This window comes from Cnephaeus nilssonii (assembly GCF_951640355.1).
Source record: "Cnephaeus nilssonii genome assembly, chromosome: 21".
NCBI classification, from domain to species: domain Eukaryota; kingdom Metazoa; phylum Chordata; class Mammalia; order Chiroptera; family Vespertilionidae; genus Cnephaeus; species Cnephaeus nilssonii.
Genome location: NC_137092.1, coordinates 24,474,449 through 24,497,866, shown reverse-complemented (window position 1 = coordinate 24,497,866; position 23,418 = coordinate 24,474,449). Strand labels below are relative to the sequence as shown.

Sequence of the window (23,418 nt, the reverse complement as noted above, 5' to 3'; positions counted from 1 at the left end):
TTAGTTTCCTGAGCTTTCTCTACATTATCTCCTCTGACCCACAAAACGGCCATGTTAGGTGAAGGAGGCTCCTTCCCTGTGACAGCTGGGGAAACTGAGTCTGAGTGAGGTAACGAGCCTTGTTTAGATTCCTCTATGGTACATTCTTGGGGTGCTTTTCTTTAACCATGTGTGTCAGTTGACCCTGCTTGTGTGGATCGTCCTTGGTATGGGTTGAATTGTGCCGTCCATTCATATGTTAAATCCTAACCTCCAGCACCTCAGAATGTGACCTTATTTGAAATAGGGGCATTATCGTTGTAATTATCTATGTTAAGATGAGGCATACTGGAGAAGGGTAGATTTCTAATCCAATATGATTCACATCCTTCTATAAAGAGGAAATCAGGGCAGACACGGAGAACACCAAATGAAGATGCAGAGATTCGGTGATGCTTCTGGAAGCCAAGGAATGCCTAGGACTAACAGCCAACCGCCAGAAGCTCGGGGAGAGGCAATGGAACAGACCCCCTTACAGCCGCAGAAGGAACCAACTCTACTGACCCCTTGATCTCAGACTCCTCACCTCCAAACCTGGGAGACAATACATTTCTACTCAAGCCACTCAGAAAATGACAGGCATGTGAGAGAATGCTTGCTGTTGATACAGCAACGAGGTCCCTCTCCTCTAGCTCCAAGGGGGGTGACGCTCCATCTCTGGTGCTGCAGCCCAGGGGGTAAACGGGCTGCCCCAGCCTAGTCCCTGCTCACACCAGCAGGGGCTGCAGGAGGAGGCCGCTCTAAGCCACCACCCGCATCGTCACTCCATGAGACCTCAGACACATGCTCCTTGCATGGCCCTGGGACCTTGTCTCTCCATTCAATCCTATCAGACCCCTGCTGTCCCCTCTTTAGTCCTGCTCAGGGAAGAGATTGCATCTACTTCCAGACAACCCTGAGTCTCATGCTTGTCTCAACCCCTCGGATTTCATCCAAGGCCCCTGACTCACTTCTTAAAGAAAGGGTCCATCCTGACCCCTCCTGCTGCAATAGTTTGTGTACCACCAGGCAGGGTCTGCATTTTCAGAACAAAAAGAGAGCTGTCCACCCTCCTGAGAGATAAGGAAGATCCAAATTTCTGGAACAAAAGGCCTATTTGCCACCCTGGCAGTGTAGTTAGGACAGTACCTTTCATTCCTGGTCAGACCCACCCCCCTCATGGGCCATGTTGAATTTCTGTGGCTGCCTGAGTATAGCTGGCCCAGAATCTTTTCCACGGTGGAATGGGGCAAGCAAGGCCCTGACACCCATGGAAACATAGCTGGTGTCTCCATCATCCCAGACAGTTATTAACTATTATTAGTTAATAACCTAATAGGAAGCTATCGTTCTGAGAGCTCAAAGTCACTGGTTAACATTTTCATTGTCTACTCGTTCCCTCCAGCTACGTACTTGCCCAATTGCTCTGTGTAAATAGCCCCGGGATCAAAAAGGATATTGAGTCATAATCTAATAACCAAAAGAATTCAGAAATGGCTGCAATCTCCTGTTAAGAGTTTTCCTTATAAACGGGAACACGTAACCAAAACAGGATTGCCAAAGAGTGGACTATAATCTGGGGCTAAGGGGGCTTCGCTAGCTGAACTGTCACGTCCCTGCCAGAAGGTACTGCTGCTTCTCTCCCATCGTGCTCCAATTACCCAGCATTTATTGACCAGCCAGAACTGGATGGCATTTACAGAATGAATGGCAATAATAGACATTCTTCTTATGCAACAAACTCTGGAGCTATCACCCCCATTTGCCAGGTAAGTAATCAAGGTTCAGGGACTTGTCAAAGGTCACATAGCTAGGAGGTGAAAGATGGGAATTCAAACCCAGGTCCCACTGGGCCAAAGCCTGGTGCTTGCCCTCTCAGACCCACACTCACCACTCATCTCCCTGGGTAACCAGACTGGTCAGAATCTCAATACTCTATGTGACCAGATGAATCACCCTAACTCTAAAATATCCAGCCGGGTGACTATTTTGCCACCCGGATTTGTGGAAATGAGAGAGGCGCTGTTAAGGCTTACAGGCCTGAGACATGAAAGCCTGCTCCTAATAGCCAGCGGAGAGAGCGGTGCCTGGATTTCTGCAGAAACAGTCTGTTTTCAAGCCAGCATCCAATGACCTCACTCAGGAGAACCCCCTTTTCCCCACCCCTCCTTAAGTCCCTAACACGAGTTCCAATTTCCTATCCATCTTTATCCTCAGAATTTTATTCCCAGGATTGTCCTAACTCAGGGAAGAAGCTGAAGGTTGGAGTTAGTATAAAAACATGTGCTTCTCATTAGATTGTCTGGAGCACGAGTTATAACCGGCTCAATTTCAATGCCTGGAATAGAAACACAGCACATAGTCTGAAAAATACAATGAATGCTATATTCCCATTATGTCCCTGATGGCTCAAGATCTCTGGCTCCCTACTGAAGTATCAGACCCAAAATAAATGCCACAGTCGAGCACTCAAGGTCTTCTGTCAGTCTTATCGCCAGCTGTCTCTATTCAAGCCTGGTTTGCTCCCCCAAAAGCTCTGGGGCTTGGAAGGCATGCTGCCCCTCCCGCAACTCCTCCCCATCTTGGTGCCTTGGCTCATGCCTGAAACCTCCTCTCCCCTCTATGCTCCTCCTCTAACGCTATCATTTAGGACTCAAAAGAAGACTTCTAGAAGCCTTTCCTGACCAGTCCCTATGCCTACAGTTCTTGTTCGCATGTACTCAGTAGGCCAACATTTACTGAGCACAACCCATGACTCATCAAGTCCTTCTTCGGCCAACATTCATTGAGCCCTTTCTATGTGCTTGGCACTGTGCTAAGTGCTTTACATACTACCCTACTGCTCTGCTTCCCTTTACTAGAAATCTAAAAAAAAAGTTGTTTATAGTCATCTCTCAATTCCTGTCCTTTCATGGTCTTTTGAGCAAACTGAGGTGACCACCATGTCAGCAATGCCCCTCCCCCAGAGGGCCACCTTTGACCCCTCCTCTCAGCCCTTAGGTTCCTTCACCCCTCCAGGGGTTCCTCTGGGGGAAGAACCTTGGAAGAAGCTCTGCCCTGCTGGCTTCCATAGGGTTCGTATGCAGACCCTGGAGACAACCGCCATTGTCCTCTGTCATGGGCCGGCACCTCCCCACCATGGGGCCACCTCTCCCCGCTCTGCACCTGGCAGGTGCAGCCCCATGATAGCCTCTAGCCACTAGATTCCCAGGTGAGAGCCAGACACAGCCTCTCCATCCCTCTAGAGAACACACGTCCTGCTTTCCACATAGCACCCTTGAAGCCATCTCCCTTGGCTCTAGGTGAGGGGAGTGCACCTCATGCCTCCCTCCAGCCAGTGGGGATGGAGAACCGAGAGCACACAGGGCACTGACAATCCTCTTCAAAGAAATCCCCAGTTTCCAATCTCTTGTCAACCTCAGCTTCTTCCATGGGCTAGAGCTGGGTGACGAACCAAGGCTGGCAGCACAACTCCAGGCCTCCCCTTTGGAAGTCTTACACAGAGGCACCAGCCACACGCCCCCGACCCCAACCACCACCTTGGAATGACACTGGGGTTTTGCCACTAACTGTTTTACTACTACCCTTTGAAGCCACTGTTGATACGCAAGAGACCAAAGGATGAATTACAGTTAAGATCCTGTAACAGAAAACATTTGTTGAATTAAATACTAAAAAATGAAAAATGACAATATATGGCTCCAAAATGAGACCCAACACTCTTGAGACAAGTCCAGAAGACCAATTTTGCTAAGGAAAAAACCATCTGATGGATTCTTAAGTTCCTGAGATCTTAAGCTTTCTGGACAAGCTTCTTCTTCAACCAGAAAACTGGGGAAGCAGTGAAAGAAAAGTCTTCGAAAGAAGAGATCTTGGTGATGCTGATGGGACAGGACACTTGGGAAAGATGACCATGGCATCCAGGAGTTTGTGCCAAGGACAGGAACAATGTGACAGTTAGCCCAGGACCAGTTCTGTCGAGGATTATGTCCTTTTTATGGCAGGAGAGAACTGTTTCTGCTGGGGCCTGCCTGTGGCAATCCTAAACTTCCTTATTTAAACATCAGTATTGACATGCAGCACCCTCCCCCCACCTTTTTTTTTTTTTTTTTTTTTTTTTTGCCCTCAAGTTCCTAAAGCTCTACTTCTCACCATTTAGGGACTAGAGTAAGGTGAAGAAACAGAAACAGGCATGAGAGACCCAAACTACCATTATTCCAGCACATACAACAATCTACACACTTACCTATTACAAGTCATTCATTCTTCACAATTATTCTGAGTCAGGGGTCCTCAAACTACGGGCCGCGGGCCACATGCGGCCCGCCGAGGACATTTATCTGGCCCGCCGGGTGTTTTTGCCGCCGCTGCCTGTCCTGCTTAGCAGCCGACTTAGCAGTGTGCATAGGAATTTGTTCATAGTTTTTTTAAAAAAAACTATAGTCCGGCCCTCCAACGGTCTGAGGGACAGTGAACTGGTCCCCTGTTTAAAAAGTTTGAGGACCCCTGTGAATCTGAGTAGACAGAACTAGCCCCATGAGGAAACTAAACTCAAATTAAGAGATTTTCCCATGAAAACACTGAAGACAGGGAAGTACAACTCACTATTTCCAGAACATTCCCCAGACTTCCCTGCCTTTGCTCATACTGGGCTCCACCTGAAAGATCACTGCTCACCTCTACCTGTCCAGATCCTACTGTTCCTAAAAGGGCAGCTCCCATCTAACTTCCGGCATACAGCAGCCTCGGTTCCCTCCAAGGTAGAAGCAACTGTTCCTGGGACTTTGTACCTCTGTTGTAACAACATTCAGTCCCCCTCCTAATGTGCCTATTTGTGTCCATCTTATTTCCTCTAGCAGAATATAAAATCCTTGAGGGCACTCAAGGTATTACTCAATGCGTATAAGAAGCAGGAGAGCAAGTTTCTTGCTCACAGTAGGTACTCAACATGTTTGTTGAGTGAGGAACACAGAGGTGTTACAAAAGATGAAATCTCAGGTATCTGGGACCAGAGCCCCCTTGTTTGCTGCTCAGATGAACAAGATCTGAGAGTTTGCTGCAATCAAAAGCAAATGCTGGCCTGTCTCCAGAGGGCATCTATCCCATCCTGGCTTCTGCTTCAAAGTTCCCCCTAAGTCCCAGTCGCAGGTCTCTTGATCTTTCCCTGTTTGCTCGTTAAAGTTAATTTGAAACATGAAAAGATTCAGGACTGAATATTTCATTAAGGCCAGGTCTTCTTAATGCAGCAACTGCAGACGAAACACATAACAGGGCAGAGGTTGCCAGTCCAAGGCCAGTACCTGGAGCACCCCTTTAAGCCCCTGACCTCTGTTCACAAATGACATCTGCTGTCAGCTTTGGGGTTGCTAAGAATATCAACAGAAATAGATTATGGCCTTAGAGATATCATGTGTCTTCAAGGAGTTCCACGGCTCTCCCGGAAGCAACACTTTATGTGAAAACAGTCTTGTCTAGAGTCCTGGGTGTGGACTAAGATCACTGTTAACAGTATCGGCTACCATTTCCCGAGTTCTCCCTGTATACTGAGGATTATGCTGTTTTTACTGGGGTTCTCTCTTCTAATCCTCACAGTAACCCTCTGAGGTGATACTATTATTGACCCCATATTACTTATGAGGGAAATGGGACTTGGAGAAATTAAGTTACTGGACCGAGATCTTACAACTATTGAAAGCAGAGGTGACGAAGCTGAGATTCCACCCATGGCTGAGTATTCCTAGAGTCTGTACTACTAACCACCTCACTCTGTTGTTTCTTAGGATACCTCAAAATGTTCTAGTCTTTCTTAGCAGGAAAAAGACACACTGACCACTAACTGCTGCACTGGCTGGTGCTGCTCTGAATGAGGCAGCGGTGATTTTTATTAAGTTTCATACATAAAAATTCACTTACTTGAGGAACAAACGAATAGAGGTTTTCACATAAACTGTTGGAGCTATGAGAACCCAAGGACAGTTTGGCCTGTGCGACACGCCTACATGGATGTCAAGGTTCCAAGGATTCGCAGGATTGTTTGTAAAGTTCTACAAAGCTAGAGCGGGAGGGGTAAGGAAAGTTGGAGAACACAGAAACCAATGGGTCACCCATCTCAAGTTCCCATAACCTTCTATTCTAATAGACATTTCTTTGTTTCAGAGAAAATTTTAATTTCTAGCAAATGTAACTTACTCATTCCTACGGAAATATTTTTAAAGAAGGAACTGGATTCAGGACCAAAAAGGGAACAGGAAATCATAAAATAAAATGTGAAAAATAAGTCTAAATATATCAATGGTTATAATAAATGCAAGTAGCATAAATTTCCCCTGTCAAAATCACGCAGATTTTTAGAACAGGTTAAAATACAAAGTCAAACTATATGCTGATTATAAGGCATATGCTTAAGGAACTGAACACAGAAAGGTTGAAAACACAGACACAAAAGTATAACAGAAAATTAATAAAAGAAAGCAGGTATTATAGTGCTAATATCAGGCAAAAGAAAACTAAAGGTAAGAATCACTAATAATTAACAGGGAAAAATATATTTTCTCCTTTCTATTATATTCAATTTGCTAAGAAGATAAAACAATTATAAATTTTAATGTTGTTAAAACAGTGGCATCTACATGCATAGAATAAAAACTGATGGAAATAAAGAGACATGAAGAAATCACAGTCATGGTCAAAGAACATAACACACTCATCTCAGAAATCATCTTATCATATAAACATTAATAGGAATATAGAATATTTGAATGCTTCTCATGGAACGTTTATGAAGAAAAATAATGTTTTTAAAAAGCAGAAAAATATCAACATAAAAAAGAATAACAAAAGAAAACAGGATACAATTTACTTGGAAATTAACAGATGTTCTTCTAGATAATTTGTGAGATAAAGATAATAAAAATAGAAATGGAAAAATTATTCAAAAGTGAATGATAATGAATGATAATGAGAACACTCTATGTTGAAACCTGAGGGAGGCAGCTGGAGTGGACGCAGATTAAAAAGGACAACTCCTTGCCCTTCCCTGAGCCTCAGACTCCTTACACTACAATGGCCGCTGTCCACGTGGCTAATTAAATTTAAATTCGTTTCAATTAAGAATCCAGTTCCCTACTTGCACTGGCCACATTTCAAATGCTCAGTAGCCACAGATGGCTAGAAGTTACCATATAGGGCAGGGCAGATTATAGAAAATTTCCATCTTTGCAGAAAGTTCTGTTTGGCAGTGCTAACCCTGAGTTTGCCCAGAAAGTTCCAATGGGTCAACTTCATTGACTGTAAACCACCTTGAGTCCATGTAGGTTTCAAAGGGCCATCCTAGTAGACTATTTACCCCATTCCAAGATGCTCAAGCCACATACTGACCCTAGAATCTCAGGAAGGTAAACTCATATTGATAAAAGGGGCTCAATCAATTTTTCCATTTCATGCTAATGGTCAAACACTTTCTAATTCATTCACATCCATGCTCCCCACACTCTTGCCAAGACTGACTGGTGAGGTCTTATAATTCTTTTGGTGTATGGACTTCCTCTTCTGCCTCAGGACTTGCACATCCTTGTCTAGGCTATTTATTGGGATCTACTCTTGTTTTAAGGACGTGGAGATAATAGGGGTGGGGAGTGAGTCCTACAAAGACTGGTGTCCCCTGGTGACAGAACTCTCCCAGGTGCAGTTATTGAAAGGTATTTCTACAGAGGAAGACTTTTTCTCTCAGCTGGGGAGAGGGGTTTCTTCTGTCAGAAAGGGAGGTGCAATGGAACTGGGGAGTTCAGAGTTCTCAGCCTCACCTGTTTCCCCATCCCAAATCTCAGAGTCCCACTCCTTCTCCCACAAGTGCCCCTGTCTTAGCATTAGAGTGGGGAGCGGGGGGTGGGCAAGCATTTACTTAGTCCTGTCTCTCTATCATCCATACAACACAGCACTGGATTCATAGCCATGTCTGTCTGTCCTGCAACAACAAGAAATGAAAGATTCCTTTACAGGTGGTATAAAAGCTTTTGAAAAACCTTCCCTGAATTACTGGCAGTCTAGGACATATCTAGGGATGTTTCTTACTAACACTGAATCTCCCCCATGAACAACTCCTGTCATTGAAAGCTTCTAAAATACAATCTACACATCACTCAGCATGACATACTCTAATTCAAAATAATTCTCCAATTACCATACATTTCTGTATTTCATGTGCATGTGTCTTCATGTATATACTATGCTTTTAACTATATTGTAAGCTTTGTAAGGACAAGATTATCTCACAGTATTTAGTAAATTCCTGTTTACTAAATTCCTGAAGACCTTCTTGCTCATTCTAACATTTGATGCCAGACAATGGGCAGTGGCTGTGCCCGGGGACCCTCAAGAATGTGGGAAGGCAAGTGTGGGGGGGTGGTCTGCGGGAGCCTCACTGTGGAGCAGCCAGGCCATGAAGGGCCTCCATGGGCTCCCATGGTCAAGCTGAGTTTTCCTTGGGAAACAGCTTCCCAGGCACTCGGTGCCCACAGACTCAGGACTGTCTGCCAGCTCTGCTAATCATTCACCCCCTTTGGCTTTCTTGGCTACTTGTGGGCAGTGTCTGGTTTGGGGTGGGTGATTCCTACCTTCAAAGTTGAGGTCAGGATGTTCATGTTTCAATGAACAACATGAAGTGTTGGTGTGTGGCCAAGGTGGGGGCCTGAGCATCCTGGATGGGATCTTAAGTGGGGCTACCTGTCCTCATCTGTGCCATTTTCAACTTCGCATCTCCTCCTCTAGCCACTGGCTCACAGATGCCAGGAATAGTCAAAAGGTGGAGACAAATGGGGTGGTCAGGAAGTGAATGCACTTCCCTCAATGTCCACTATGTCCCTTAGACCCACAGCTATGACATCTGGAAGTAACATAACTAGTGATTGAAAACAGCCACTTCTTTTTTTAAAATTAATACATTACATATATATACACTGAGTGGCCAGATTATTTTGATCTCTGAATGCATAATAATCTGGCCACTCAATGTATATCCTATATAATAAAAGGCTAATATGCAAATTGTTCCCTCGACTAGGAGTTCGACCAGCAGGCAAGCTGGCCAACCACCCATGTCCCCTCCCCCTGGCCAGGCTAGCCAGAACCCACCCATGCACGAATTCATGCACCGGGCCTCTAATATATATACTGAGTGGCCAGATTATTATGCGTTCAGAGATCATAATAATCTGGCCACTCAGTGTATGTATATCAGAGAGGAAGGGAGAGGGAGAGAGAGATAGAAACATCAATGGTGAGAGAGAATCATTGATCGGCTGCCTCCTACACACCCCCTACTGGGGATCAAGCTTGCAACCGGGCATGTGCCCTTGACTGGAATCAAACCTAGGACCCTTCAGTCTGCAGGCCAATGCTCTATCCACTGAGCCAAACCGGCGAGGGCTACAGCCACTTCTGACACCTTCAGTCCATTCTAGGTAGAACCAGGCTACTCAGAAACATGCCTGGGCTCTTTGTGGAGCAATGGACTTTGCCGCACAGAGGCCACCTCCCCTCAGAGCAGCTCAGCAATTTCCCAGAACAAAGACAAGAACCAAAGAGTGTCCCAGAGCTTTCTCCTCCATGGACCACTCCATCACAGGGTCATACTCACGCTTCCCTTTGTACCTCCTCTCCCTAAGAATTCAGCTCTTTGAAGTTTTCTGGGCGTTTTGACCACTAGCTAAAAAGGGAAAATTGGGGGTACCAAAGTCACTCCTTTCTATGCAATAACCCCCACATTTTCCTCCTACTCTCCCTCTTTCTTCTTCTCCTTTTTCTTGTTCTCTCTTTAGAGAACACAGATGCCAAAGCTCTTTCTTTTCTCTAATAGAGAAATCGAAGCTCTGCTAATTAGGGGGAGATTTGGACTGGAATCCTGGTCTCTCAATTGCCAGTCATTTTTTCCATTTCAAACCATGCCTTCCTAAAGCTGAGGTTCTACAACAGAATGTTAACAGCAATTATCGTTGGGTTTGGAATGGCAAGTGCTTGTTTTTCTCTAATTTTTTTTGCTTATGGATTTTTCCAATTTTTTCTGCAAAAAGCTATGTATTAATTTTGCAATAGCTTGGGTAAACTGGATGCTATAATAAACAAGTGTAAAAATTTCCAATGTTTAACCAAAAATATTCTTGACCATATAGAGTCAAAAATGAGTATTCCTAAAGAGTGCATAGGCCTCCTAGAAGAAGCAATTCAGGAAACCTGTTCCTTCCACCTCGGAGCTCCTCTATCTTCAAGTGTGACTTTCAGATAAGCTGTAATGTTCTGTATAAAACAAGAGGAAAGGAAAGAGTACACGAGGGGCACTTTTATGGGGGAGGCCAGAAAGTAATACTGTATATGTATATCACTTCCAGTCATACTCCACTGGCTAGAACTCAGGTGTAGGGCTGCATCTAACTGTAGGCACAGTGGGAAATGTAGTTTATCGCATACAAAAGAAGAAAAGGAAATGAGTACAGTGAATGTGTAGTCAATCTATACCACACTTGTGTAAGGAAAAGGAAGTTGAAGTTAAAATGGAATAAGGAAGGCAAGTCCCTCTGTAAAGCTATCTTAAGCTCTATCTCTCTTACAGCATTTTCACACTCAAATCCCCATTGTCCCACTGATAAGAAATGCCCTCATCCTCAAGGGTATGAATAGATGGGTTTTTCTGACATAAATTGGTGTAGAAAAGGGAGATTACTGGGTAAGACTGAAGGCTCAGGCAGTGCTGTAACCTAGGTGTAAACCTCCTCCTCTCCATTGGGGGCACTATCAGCATATGGGTGTTGCCTCTCTACCCCACGGTTCTGCTTTTCACCGTGAGGAGAGATGATTATGAAGACTGTGTGATGTCACCATGGTTCATGTAGAATAATGAATTTCCTCTCCTCTCAACACAATTATCAGGCCCAGAGAAACTCCTATTCCATGTACCTCCTGCAATAGATCCAGAACCATTTGTGTGCTCAGAACATGCTTCAAATTCCCTGCACCTTGTTCTCTACCATCCTCTCTAAATGAAAACCTCTTGCCTTAGATACAGTCTTAACAGATGTGTAAATATTTGTGAGTAAACCAGACTTCATCTGGATAATCAGGCCATGGGAGAGAGGGACCAGAAACATCTCAAAGGCCCAAACTCAGAGCTCATGAGAACACAAATTCTCACAGGTGCATACCAGGAAATAGTCATCTCCCTTCTTTGGCAGAAGTCAGTTAGTTCCCAGTGTACTAGAATGGAATGGAACAATGAGACCCACGTCACCAAAAGTGTAGGCTTCTGTCCAGAACTTTCCATTCTGTCTGGGAAGAGTGGGCAGAGAGAGGTAATAAAAGTAGGTAGAAGTTAGCTCTTTATATACAGCCCAACCCTTAAAGGGGTCCTCAAAGAGAGGAGGGCAGAGAGGTTCTGAGTTCTACTCTTCACTCCTGAATCAGAAAGAGCTGTAATTTCATGGGAAAGTTTAATGGTCATGTATACCCAGGGCTGTATCTTTTCTCTTATGGACTGTATCAGGCAGCAGTGGTCTTTAAGACCACCATAGTCAATGACTCTCTTCTGTATCTTTCATGTCCTCCAAGAAATAAGAGAATATGGGCCAGGCTGTGGGAAATATCCTACCAAGGTTTGTTGAAAATAGTGACTGGCTCTATTTTTACGATTTACGTGATCTTCTGTCTTGATGATGGGATGGTGCTGATGAGCAGGGAACTGCCACCGAGATTTTTGTACCCCAAAGAGTGGCAGCACCTCACCATGTTCATCCTCCTCACCCTCAATGGCTGTGTAGATGTCACGAGCAAGAACCTGCTGCCTCAGAGGTGTGTGCTCCTAGAAAAAGGTGCCCTGGTCCTGATCTTCTACGTGCTCCTGATACTGTTGGTGTCACATGTTCAAGATTCAACAGGGGTGGAACTGCAGGTTCATTCTCTACTCATCTTGGTGGTGTTCCTGCTGATGCTGGTGTTGACTGCTGAGCTGTGGGCTCCCAACACATTTCACCTCTCAATGATTGAGACCTTTCTGTTTCTGATGATGGGCTCCTGGCTGATGCAGGCAGGCTTTGTTCTGTACAGACCAGTCAGCGGCTATCCATGGCAGGATGATGACATCAGTGACATCATGTTTGTCACCACCTTCTTCTGCTGGCATGTGATGATCAATGCTTTGTGTCTGTTGGGAACCTATTGTGCTTTTTCCTTTTGGCATCATTGTTACAGACCCAGGTCGAAGCTAATGAGATCCAAAGAAGCTCCATATTATACAAACACTGAAGGACCCATCTACCAATTGCTGCCAGAAGTGGAGCAGTCAGAGAAAGATGATCAGGCTCTTCTCCCAGAGAGCTCACCCTGAGATAGGGCCCAGGATACCTGCACATTGTCCATCCCTTCTTCCTCCTTGTAGGTTCTCTCCGACATGTGCTTTGTATCCTCTTTGGTCTCCAATGAAGGTAATGGCCATGGAGAGCATTTGGTCTCCATCTGCTGGTACATCTCCTGTCCTTGAACCTCAAATCACTGAGGAGATGAGGAGAGAGGGGGCTGAGAAAGGGATGCTGATGGGATTGATGTGGTGGGGGAAGAGGACCATGGGAAGAGATAAATGTGGGAGAAAAGCCATGAGAGTTCAAGAATGCAATCCAAGATCGGCCTCTGAATGGAAGAGAGTGGAGTCCAGCAGTCATGCCGGCACGGGCTGTTTCTCCAGGTTTTTACTTGAGGAATAAAGACTACTTTCTCACGAATCAAAATTGCAATCGTAGGTGCTTCTGTTTGCCAACTAAAGTGAAACATATATGGTATAATTCACTTCTCTCACCTGGTTACAGTAATAAGAATATCATACATACATTTTTAAAATTTGGATAGATCAGCATTGTTTCAAATTTTCCACATAAAGTAAGAATCAGTACTTTCATGTCACAGTTTTTTCAAATTCCCATAAACCAAATTTCCATTAAATGCTAGCACATTTCTTATTCTTGATTTCTAATCCAGCCAAAGCAAGACGTAGCTACTTGTTTAACTACCACCAGCCCTACCAGGAATTTACTACATCCTAATTTGCTCTATCCTACACTTGTGCCTTTGCCAAAGGACATTCCATGCAATTTGGGAAAAGCCATCACCAGTCACATATTAACTATACAGTGTTACTTTATACCTGGCATTAAACCTTAACACTACTGCCACCAAGAATTATTTCTCCAGAAAATTCTCGCATACTCTTTTGATCTGGAACTCTTCAGCACCTCATCTAAATCTGCCTTATTTTTTCCATGCTGAGGATACATTCTTTGTCCTGTTTCTCACATTGTCTCGCACAGGGAAGTTTTGCCATACCCACTCAAGGCAGTCTCCTTAAGAGCAGAGATCTGTCATATCCTAGTCATCTCATTTGTTCAGCATGTTCCAGAGGAATATAAAGTTGTCCTCTACACATGAGGATTAAATTGCTTTACCGACTTTCATAATACATTATAAATATTCTACAATTAAAGCTGTGGTATAGGAGCAAGCAAGTACCATTGGACTGTCAATCAACATAGTGTAATGTAATAGACACTCCGGACACAGAAATATAGTGTGAGGATTAAATACATGGTAAGAAAGGGCTCCTCAATTAATGTGAGGAATAACTGACTCTCCATTTTGGGAGAAAAACTGTTAGTTTCTATCTCAGACAACACACAAGGAAAGAATTATAGATGGATTGAAAAGTTAAACATATGCAATCTAATATAAAAATGGGCAGAAAATATAAGTGTCTATGGCTCAGAAAAAGAACAAATGACTAATAAACGAAAAAAATTGGGGTTTTTGTTTTTTAGAAAAAGCAAAATTAAGTAAGGTAGGATCTATTTTTCATTTTCGGGTTGTCAAAAATTGTCATAAGTATTAAATAAATGATAATATCCATAGCTAGAGAATATGTAGGGAAAGAGAATTATCATACACTGTAGGTGGCAATGTAAAATTGGTGTATAATTTCTGGAAGTCAGAGTAGCAGAGTGTGCCATAATTTAGATGCATATATCCTTCCAGCAAACAATTACACTTCTTGCTACCTGCAGTGGAGATCTGTCACGTGAGCCTAACTACATCTTTGAAGCAGCCTCCCAACATTTTGATGAGTTTCCATATTACCAGGCTTGCCTTCCTGGTATATTTTTGTTTTTAATCTCTGACCTCCTTTGGAGTTAGCTGGGGTACAGGCATGTTACCGACTAGACAACACCCACTTAGGATTTCAACCCGGACAGTGAGCAGTGCAAAGAAAAGAGCTCCGCCTGGGTTTTCCATTCTGTAGCAAGAATACTGGCAATGGTGTCAACCTCTGTTTTTCATCATCAAGTTGGTCTGCCTCATAGTTCTGGGGTCAGTGCCAGAAGCAGCAATCTAAGCCCATTTTGACAGTGAATTTCTGGGCATTGGTCCTTTAAATTTAATATGGAACCTCTTTCTCTAGTCCCTAATGATTCTGTGAACTAACCCATTTATTTTAATACATTTCTTTCTCCTAAACTAGCCAGAATGGAGTCTTGTTGTCTGTAGCTGAGAACTCTAATATAGTATATATTGCAGAAATACTCATACATCTACACAAAGAGCATGTATAAGGATGGTCCCTGAAGCATCTCTATATATAAAAAGCTTATATGCAAAGTGTCCCCTCGGGAGTTCGACCAGGAGACCCAGGAGTTTGATTGCTTGCTATGACGTGCGCTGACCACCAGGAGGTGGTGTGGAATGAAGGAAGGCCCTGGCTGGCAGCCGGTAGCGGGCAGCTGGGAAAGAAAGGCCCCGATCAGCCGTGATCGGCCCTGATCGCTGGCTAAGCCTAGGGACCCTACCTGTGCATGATTTTCGTGCACTGGGCCTCTGGTTGTTCCCATAAAGAACTTTAAATAATAAATGTTTGCCAATAGGGGAATGGTTAAATAAATTATGGAGTACTATGCAGAAGTTTAAAGGAACAAGGGAGATCTGTATGTCCTGCCATGAAAAGATCTCCAAGATGAAGTAAGAAAAGCCCCAGAAAATATGGGGCATACAGGATCCAGGTTTTGGAGGTAGGTGTGTTCTTGTTAACTTCATAAGGTCTTAATTTTTCTCCTTACGCCTGTCAAGAACGGTTAGGACCACAGGGCAACCAGGAGAGAGGGTACAGTGAAGAGTGTGGTGACTTGTTTCACTTCACCTACCCTACAGCAAACTCCATCTCCATTTGAATAATGATGCAGTTGGATTTAACCTGTACCCAATGTGACCATATAAAAACTGGACACTTGAAAAGGAAAAGAGGCAAAATTAATTCCTGCACCTGGGTGACAGGTAAAAACCTAACTGCTCCAGACAAATCGGGACTTATGATTACCCTACCTGCAGCCTCAAAAGAGATATGTTGTCTGTTTTTAGTTTCACCTCCCTCTGCTCTCTCGCCCAGGAGACTACCCTGGTCTGTAGCACATCATTGAGCTCCCTTATTCTCTGGCTTCAGGCAATGCTAAGCCAATGAGGAGCCCAGCAGGAGGATGGAGAAGAGAGTGAATTTAGCATTTTTATTCTCTTGGCTCCTGTCTCTGAGGGTCACCTCGGGCTGGCAGTACCCCAACACCATAACACCATCAGTATTAGTTTCCTAGGCTGCCATAAGAAATCACCACAAATTTTGTGGCTTAAAACCAACCTACTCTCTCACCGTTATGGAGGCCATAAGCCCCAAATGAAGGTGTGGACAGCATTGGTCCCTTCTAGAAGCTCTGAGGTAGAATCTGTCCCATGATTCTCTCCCAGCTTCTGGTAACTGCTGGCATTCCTTGTCTTGTGAATGCATCACTCCAATCTCTGCCTCCACCTTCACATTGTCTTCTTCTCTGTGTCAAAAATCTCCCTCTGCCTTTCTCTTATAAAGTCACATGTCATTGGATTTAGAACCTACCTTAAAGCCAAAATGATCTCATCTCAAAATTCTTAATTATATCTGCAAAGACGCTTGTGCCAAATAAGGTCACTTTCATAGGTTCCAGGATTAAGACTTGGCAATATCTTTTTAGAGGCCATCACACAAGCCACCACACTGTGCTTGCCCATACCAGGAACTTCTGTCTCATGTCCCTTGGGGCCTAAAGGCAGTCACAACTCCATCTGTTACTCAGCTATCCCTTGCGGTCACCTTACATCCAGCTCTCAACTATGTAAGAAGTACCCTTTTCAGCCCTCCTTGAACTATTCCAATTTGGGTTGCAATCTATTTCCTATTGGGACCCTCTCTGAGTCCCAATAGACACTAATAGAGTAGTTGCACAGGGGACCAGAGCTTTAAACAGAATTCACCCCCAGATATTTGAAGAATGGTAAGAGAAACTTTTTAACTGAATTTCACTAAAGTGAACATACAGTGAAGGAGACTAATTTGTAAACAGGTAGATAATAAATTAAGGCAATCTTCCAAATTCAATGAAGATGACAAAAGGATCAATTCATTAAAAAAATCTTAAACAGCTACTTTTTTCCAGGTACTGTGTAGGGATTAGCAATACAATAATGAGAAAGATACAAATAGACATACACAATTATAATGCAACTTATAGTAATGAATGAAAAGGAAGATTAGATGGTGTGGTCAGCAGAATTCTAAGATGGTCCCCAAGACTCCTGCCGCTGGTGTACACACTCTGTATAATCCCTTCCTCTTGAGTGTGAATGGGACCAGTGAATGTAATGGAATATCATTCCCATGGTTCGTTTATAATCAGTTGAATTTATTTTTTGTTGTTGTTGTTATTTTAATATATCTTTATTAAATAGATATGACTTATTGAGCACTTACTGTGTGCCAGGTTCTTTATATGTTATTATTAACCCTCATAATAATCTTTTGAGGCAGCTTATTTTTATTTAATAATAATTTATGCCCACTTTGTTGAAGACACTGAACCTCAGAAATACAAATATATAGTAAACTAGTTGAAAAACAATATGATTTCTGAATCTAAGCTCTTTCCTCATATTATATCTATAAGCCCGTTGCACAAAGATTTGTGCAAGAATAGGCCTTCCTTCCCCTGGCTGCTGGCACCCGGGACCCGGCCTTCCCTCTGGCCCAGAGCCGCCTTCCGCCTTTGCGCGCTGCCCAGAGGCCCAGAACAACCTGGCCACTGCCATCTTTGTCACGTCAATTTGCATATTCCCTCCTTATTGGCTGTGGCCGCCACCATCTTTGTCGCAAAGTGACAGTCAATTTGCATATCCATCTTTATTAGATAGGATAAGTTGAATTTAAATTAGTGAAAAGTGAGATTGTCCTGGGTGGGTCTGACCTAGTCAGTTGAGGTCTTTACAAGAAGGTGAGCCATCAGGGATATACAACCTTGTTGGCCTGAAGGAAAGCAAAGAGTCATGTCATGAACTTCCTACTGGGGGCAACATGGCAAGGAAATGCGAGCGAACTCTAGTTGCTGAGAGCAGTCCTTGACTCACAGGCAGCAAGAAAACGGAAGCTTGAGTCCTAGAACTGCAAGGAGCTGAATTTTGCCAACATCCAGTGAGCTTGCAATAGGATCCTGAGCCTCAGATGGGAATCCCAGCCCTGGCCAACACCTTTGTGAGATATGAGCAGAGGACTCAGCCAACCCATACTGGATTCCTGACCATGGAAACCAGAGATAATACATTTGTGTTGCTTAAGCTCCTATATTGAAGTTAATTTGTTACGCAGCAATAGAAAACCAATGCAGGTCGTATTAGTTTTGGGTGAAGGTTTATCCAGCACAGGTTAGGGATGAGAAACACCACATTCATTAAGATGTGTGGCTCTGCCCGGCTGGCGTGGCTCAGTGGTTGACCTCTGAACCAGGAGGTCACAGTTCGATTCTTGGTCAGGGCACATTCCCACATAGCCAGCTCAATCCTCAGCAGGGAGGAGAAGGCATGCAGGAGGCAGGTGATCAATGATTCTCTCTCATCATTGATGTCACTGGAAAATTGTATCCAAAATGAAGCTGAGATCCTAATGAGAATGAGGAGCTTCAGGCCCATCGAGTTCTTATGCTCTGTGTCTATAATCATAAGGTGGAATTTAGTTTCTTGGGCCCCAAAACAGTGGCTTGGACAGAGTACATGAGAATTCTAGATTTTGAGATACTGAAGGTAGAGGAGGAGGTTGGGTGGGAATAATAAACATAACCCTTTGGATGCTTGTCACATCAAAATTAAGGAATTTAATTTACTGAGCTTTCAGTGAGCCTCTTGGAGGCTTGGTAGATAATGTATATTAATTACCTGATTTAAAACCTGGTAAACCCTTAACTCCTATTGGCTTAACACAACAGAAGGGTATTTCTGCCACTCTCATAAAGTCAAATGCCAGCATGAACACATGTGCTGTATCTGACCTTGTGCTGATTTTCACGGTTCTGCTGGAGCACCCAGCCTCAGGCTTTCTCTCTTCCTCTGATGTATTTCTGTCTTGCAGCAAAGTGAGTTGCAATCCTTTTCTGATGATGATGATGATGATGATGGTGATTACGACAACAAAGGCCTTCCTAAACAGAAAGGAAGTAAATTAAAAGGTGTGACAGCACCATACTAAAATCCCCCAGCCATTGCAAAGCTTATACTGTGGCTCCCCTAGATGCCATATCTGACCAAACTTCTACGTCCTCTGAACTGTTCTTTTCACTAAAACTGAAATTCACTCAACATGTCATTCTCTCCTAAATTGGCACGATCCAATATGGCAGCCCTAACCATACACAGCTATGGAGCACTTGTAATTTGGCTTGTCTGAATTGAGATGTGCTGTAAGTATAAAATATGTGCCAGAGTTTAAAGGCTTAGTATGAAATAAGGAACATAAAATACTTCATTTATAGTTCTTATAATAACACTAGAGGCCCGGTGCACGAAATTCGTGCACGGAGGGGGGTTGCCCCTCAGCCCAGCCTGTACCCTCTCCAATCTGGGACCCCTCAAGGGATGTCCGACTGCCTGTTTAGGCCCGATCCCTGGGATTGGGCCTAAACGGGCAGTCGGACATCCCTCTCACAATCCAGGACTGCTGGCTCCCAACTGCTTGCCTGTCTGCCTTCCTGATTGCCCCTAACCGCTTCTGCCTGCCAGCCTGATCACCCCCTAACCACTCTGCTGCCAGCCTGTTTGCCCCCAACTTCCCTCCTCTGCCAGCCTGGTCACCCCTAACTGCCCTCTCCTGTAGGGTTGATCACCTCTAACTGCCCTCCCTTGCAGGCCTGGTCCCTCTCAACTGCCCTCCCTTGCAGGCCAGGTGCCTCCCAACTGCTCTCTCCTGCTGGCCATCTTGTGGTGGCCATCCTGTGTCCACATGGGGGCAGGATCTTTGACCACATGGGGGCAGCTATATTGTGTATTGCAGTGATGATCAATCTGCATAGTTCTCTTTTATTAGATAGGATAGAGGCCTGGTACAGGGGTGGGGGCCAGCTGGTTTGCCCTGAAGGGTGTGCCGGATCAGGGTGGGGTACCCTTGGGGCATGGGGCGGCCTGAGCGAGGGGCCTGTGGTGGTTTGCAGGCCGGCCACGCCCCCTGGCAACCCAAGGGGAGGCCCTGGTATCTGGAATTTATTTTCCTTCTACAATTGAAACTTTGTAGCCTGGAGCAGAGCCAAGCCTAGGGCTCCCTCCGAGGCCCGAAGCCATTTGTGTTGGGGTTATAATTGAAACTTTGTTGCCTTAAGCGGGTGGGCCTGGCCAGGGTGTGTGGAAAGCTTTGCTTCCCCTGTTGCCGGGGGCAACCCTGGCCTGCTCTCTCAAGCTCCATTCTGCCGCCATTTGTTTGAATTTGCTTACCTTCTATAATTGAAACTTTGTAGCTTGAGTGGAGGCTTAGGCCTGCAATGGCTGGCAGAAAGCTTTGCTTCCTCTGTTACCTAGGAAACCTTGCTCTCTGTGGCTGTAGCCATCTTGGTTTGGGTTAATTTGCATACTCACTCTGATTGGATGGTGGGTGTGGCTTGTGGGCGTGGCTTGTGAGTGTGTCGGAGGTATGGTCAATTTGCATATTTGTCTATTATTAGATAGGATGTTGAAATAACATTTTAGACACGTTGGGTTAAGTATCTTATTAAAATTAATTCTGCCTTTATATGCTTTTTTAATGTTGTTAGAAATTTTTGAATTACATATGTGACACTTGATTTCGATAGGAGAGGTAGTCTAGTTTTCTCATGTCTCTGGGTGTGTGTGTGTGTGTGTGTGTGTGTGTATGAACTGTGTGCCTTCAACTAAATTGTAAGCTCTTTGAGGATAAGAACTATGATATACTTTTTATATGCCCTGCTGCCCTCAGAATTCGCAGATTTTAGTAAATTCACATTTACTAAATTTCTGAGGACCTTCCTGCTCATTCTAGCATATCAAGCCAGACAAGTGGCAGTGGTTGTGCCTGGGACCCTCGAGAATGGGGTGGGGGAGGCAGGTCTGAGGGGAGCCTCACCATGGAGCAGCCAGGCCGTGAAGGACCTCCATGGGCTCCATGGTCAAGGTGAGTTTTCCGTAGGAAACAGCTTCCCAGGCACTCAATGCCCACAGACTCAGGACTGCCTGCCAGCTCTGCTAATCATTCACTCCCTTTGGCTTTCTTCTCGGCTACCTGTGGGCAGTGTCTGGTTTGGGGTGGGAGATTCTTATCTTCAAAGCCGAGAGATCAGAGTGTTCATGTTTCAAAGGACATGCAGCGTTGGTGTGTGGCCAAGGTGGGGGCCTGAGCATCCAGGATGGGCTACCTGTCCTCATCCATGCCACTTGCAACTGCTGGGTCATCCCTCCTGGGTCAGTGCTGCTGTTCTCTCTCCTCCTCTGGCCCCTGGCAACGAGCTCATGGCGGCCAGGAACAACTGGGGAGATGAGTGTGGGAGCTGGAGTAAGCTCTGCTGCCCCCGCCTCACTTGGACCCACAGCCTCAAAGTACTGGAGGCAATTCAGAGTGACCAAATGCAGCCCCTCTTGGACCTACAGGCCACATGATCGCTAGCCCAGCACTGCTGATCCCCGGCGGAGCCATGGACCCTATGCTTCTCCCAGAGCAAATCTAAGAACCAAAGAGAATCCCTGGGGTTCTCTCCTTCCTGACTCATAAAACCTGTCACTTTGAATCAAGCACTGAGCTTTACAGTGTGCTCCAAGCATTTTGAAAATTCACCAAATCAGAAAAACAGTCAGGAGATAAATAAGTTCATGTCTGTGTAACAGTATTCATGCCCTTTTATTTTCACTTTAATAGACAGTTCAACACTCAATTTTTTTTTTTCAGATAAGGGGTATGAAATTCAGTAAGTCAAGGGAGAACTGGATGTAGAACCCAGATTTCTCACTTCCAGTCAATGCATTTTCCCACTTTCTCATGCTGCTTTCATAAGTGTTTCTATACCTCAGTGGTGACAATGGTCACCTTCAGACTGTGGGGTTACAAATGATTTTTTAATGTTCTTCTTTTTGCTTAGATGTTTTATCTGTTTTTTTCCCCCCACAATGACTATACAATGAATAAAAACACCTAAAATTAAAATTTGAAATAAAGCAAATTCCTTCAGAAAGCAGAATTAAGCTTTGTTTTTCCTACTTGCCTTCACACTCAAACACCCAGCCCCACCAAATATCTGAATAGCAAGAAGCAATCTAAATTATTGCAATCCTCGAGGGCAGAGAGAAATTTAATTTTTCTGGAATTAAGTGGACTTGGAGAAGAGTAGGTATTTGCTGAGAGGCAGTGCTGTGTGACCTGGGTGTGAATTCTCCTCCTCTCCACCAGGGGCGCTGATAGCATGCAGGGGCCAACTCTCGGCTCACAGCATTGCTTGTACTGTGAGGGCAGATGATTTTGCAGATGACTGTGATGTTAGCACAGCTCGTGTTGAGTGATAAACTTCCTTCCCCCTCAGTACTCCCAGAGAAATTCTACTCCCTGTACTCCCTGTAATACACCCAGAACCATTTGTGGGCCCAGTGCATGCCTCACATTTCCTGTACTTTATTCTCCACCATCCTCTGCCTTATACTCATCTGGCAGATACCCAATACCGAGGGCACTGTCTCCCAAGGTACATCAGACACCAGTTATGGATAAATGAAGCTGATGGGCTAATTCATATTAAAATAAAAGGGCCAACACCACCTCATTGGAGTCATTCTTCTCAACAGTATCTGCATTTTAAGGATTATACCCTAAATCGCTTATATCGGTAGGGATGCATCATGGGAGCAGAGTGATGTGAAATATTGATGTCTTATAGTTATTACACCTTATACATTTGTGGTGAAGTCTTTGGAACTGTTGCCTCTCTGCTGTATGATGGGCCTGAGGTCATTTCAGGTTGGTGTGGCAGCAGCCAGGAAGAAGCATATGACATGAAGCTAGGGAAGAGCAGGGACAAACCAAAACCCATGAGGACAAAATGGAGCCTATGTCTGCCTCTCACCACCTCGTACTTGAGTGGCAGGTGATCTGCAGAAGAAACTGGTGCCTTTCACACTAAGAGAAGCTAAGGGAGCTATAGACCTGGCTGTTGGCCATGCCAAGGAGGTGAGCCAGCACATCAGTAACCAAATGCATGAGCTACAGTGTGCCAGGTACCTAGCACCTACACCTTCAAAGTGTGCTTAGGTGCTGCCTCACTCCCACCTTCAGATTCCCAGGTAAATTTCTCTTGTAGCCAGCTCAACCTGGAACCATGTAGGAAAGGGAATTCTGGGAAACATGACTCAAGCTTAGGTTTATACTCTACAAAACCACCACTATCTCTAAAGTCATATCAAAAGGTAGCTTTTTAGAACCAGTAGAGATGTTGAAGTGGGGGTAAGGGTGGGAAAAGATGTGAAGAGGTAAGGGGAGGAGGTGAAGGGAGCTTTCTTGGTCATTTTCAAGAATGTTTCTATAAAAGAATAGAAAAGCCAGGTAGACGGTAAGTATGTATTAAATGGTTATATATCCAAATGTTTATAAATATATGTATCCAGAAAGAAAACCTTACAATTGGACCCAAGTTATGTCTGAGGGATACTGAATGATATTCAAGGGTTTGTGAGTGCCCCGGTTACCTCTGGATATCATGGCAGCCCCTACCCCATCCCATGGTCCTCTCTCCTTCTGCTCTAAGTGCTGGGCAGCACAAGGGGAAGGAATCCAGGGGAGAAAGGGACAAGTGTGACCTGAAGCACCCCAAAGGCCATAGAGGGGAGCCCCTAAAAACACATTCATCAACTTTCTTCTTTGGCAGAAGCCAGTTCCCAATGTACCAGAATGGAATGGAATAATGATGCTTTACACCACCAAAGGTGTAGGTTTGATTCAAGAAACATTTCCTCTCTGTAGGGCGGCAGTGGGTGGGGTGAGATGATAAAAGTTGG

General features: G+C 44.5%; 1 protein-coding gene across 1 annotated transcript; it reads left to right on the top strand.

Annotated features, from left to right (window-relative positions):
- Positions 1-11,485: 11,485 nt before the first annotated feature.
- On the top strand, positions 11,486-12,388 carry LOC307093827 (transmembrane epididymal protein 1-like; the record flags this gene model as incomplete). The annotated part of the gene is made up of 1 exon (XM_079762100.1): positions 11,486-12,388. One exon carries the CDS (start codon positions 11,486-11,488, stop codon positions 12,386-12,388), a length of 903 nt encoding a protein of 300 aa, XP_079618226.1.
- Between the last annotated feature and the right edge of the window lie 11,030 nt (positions 12,389-23,418).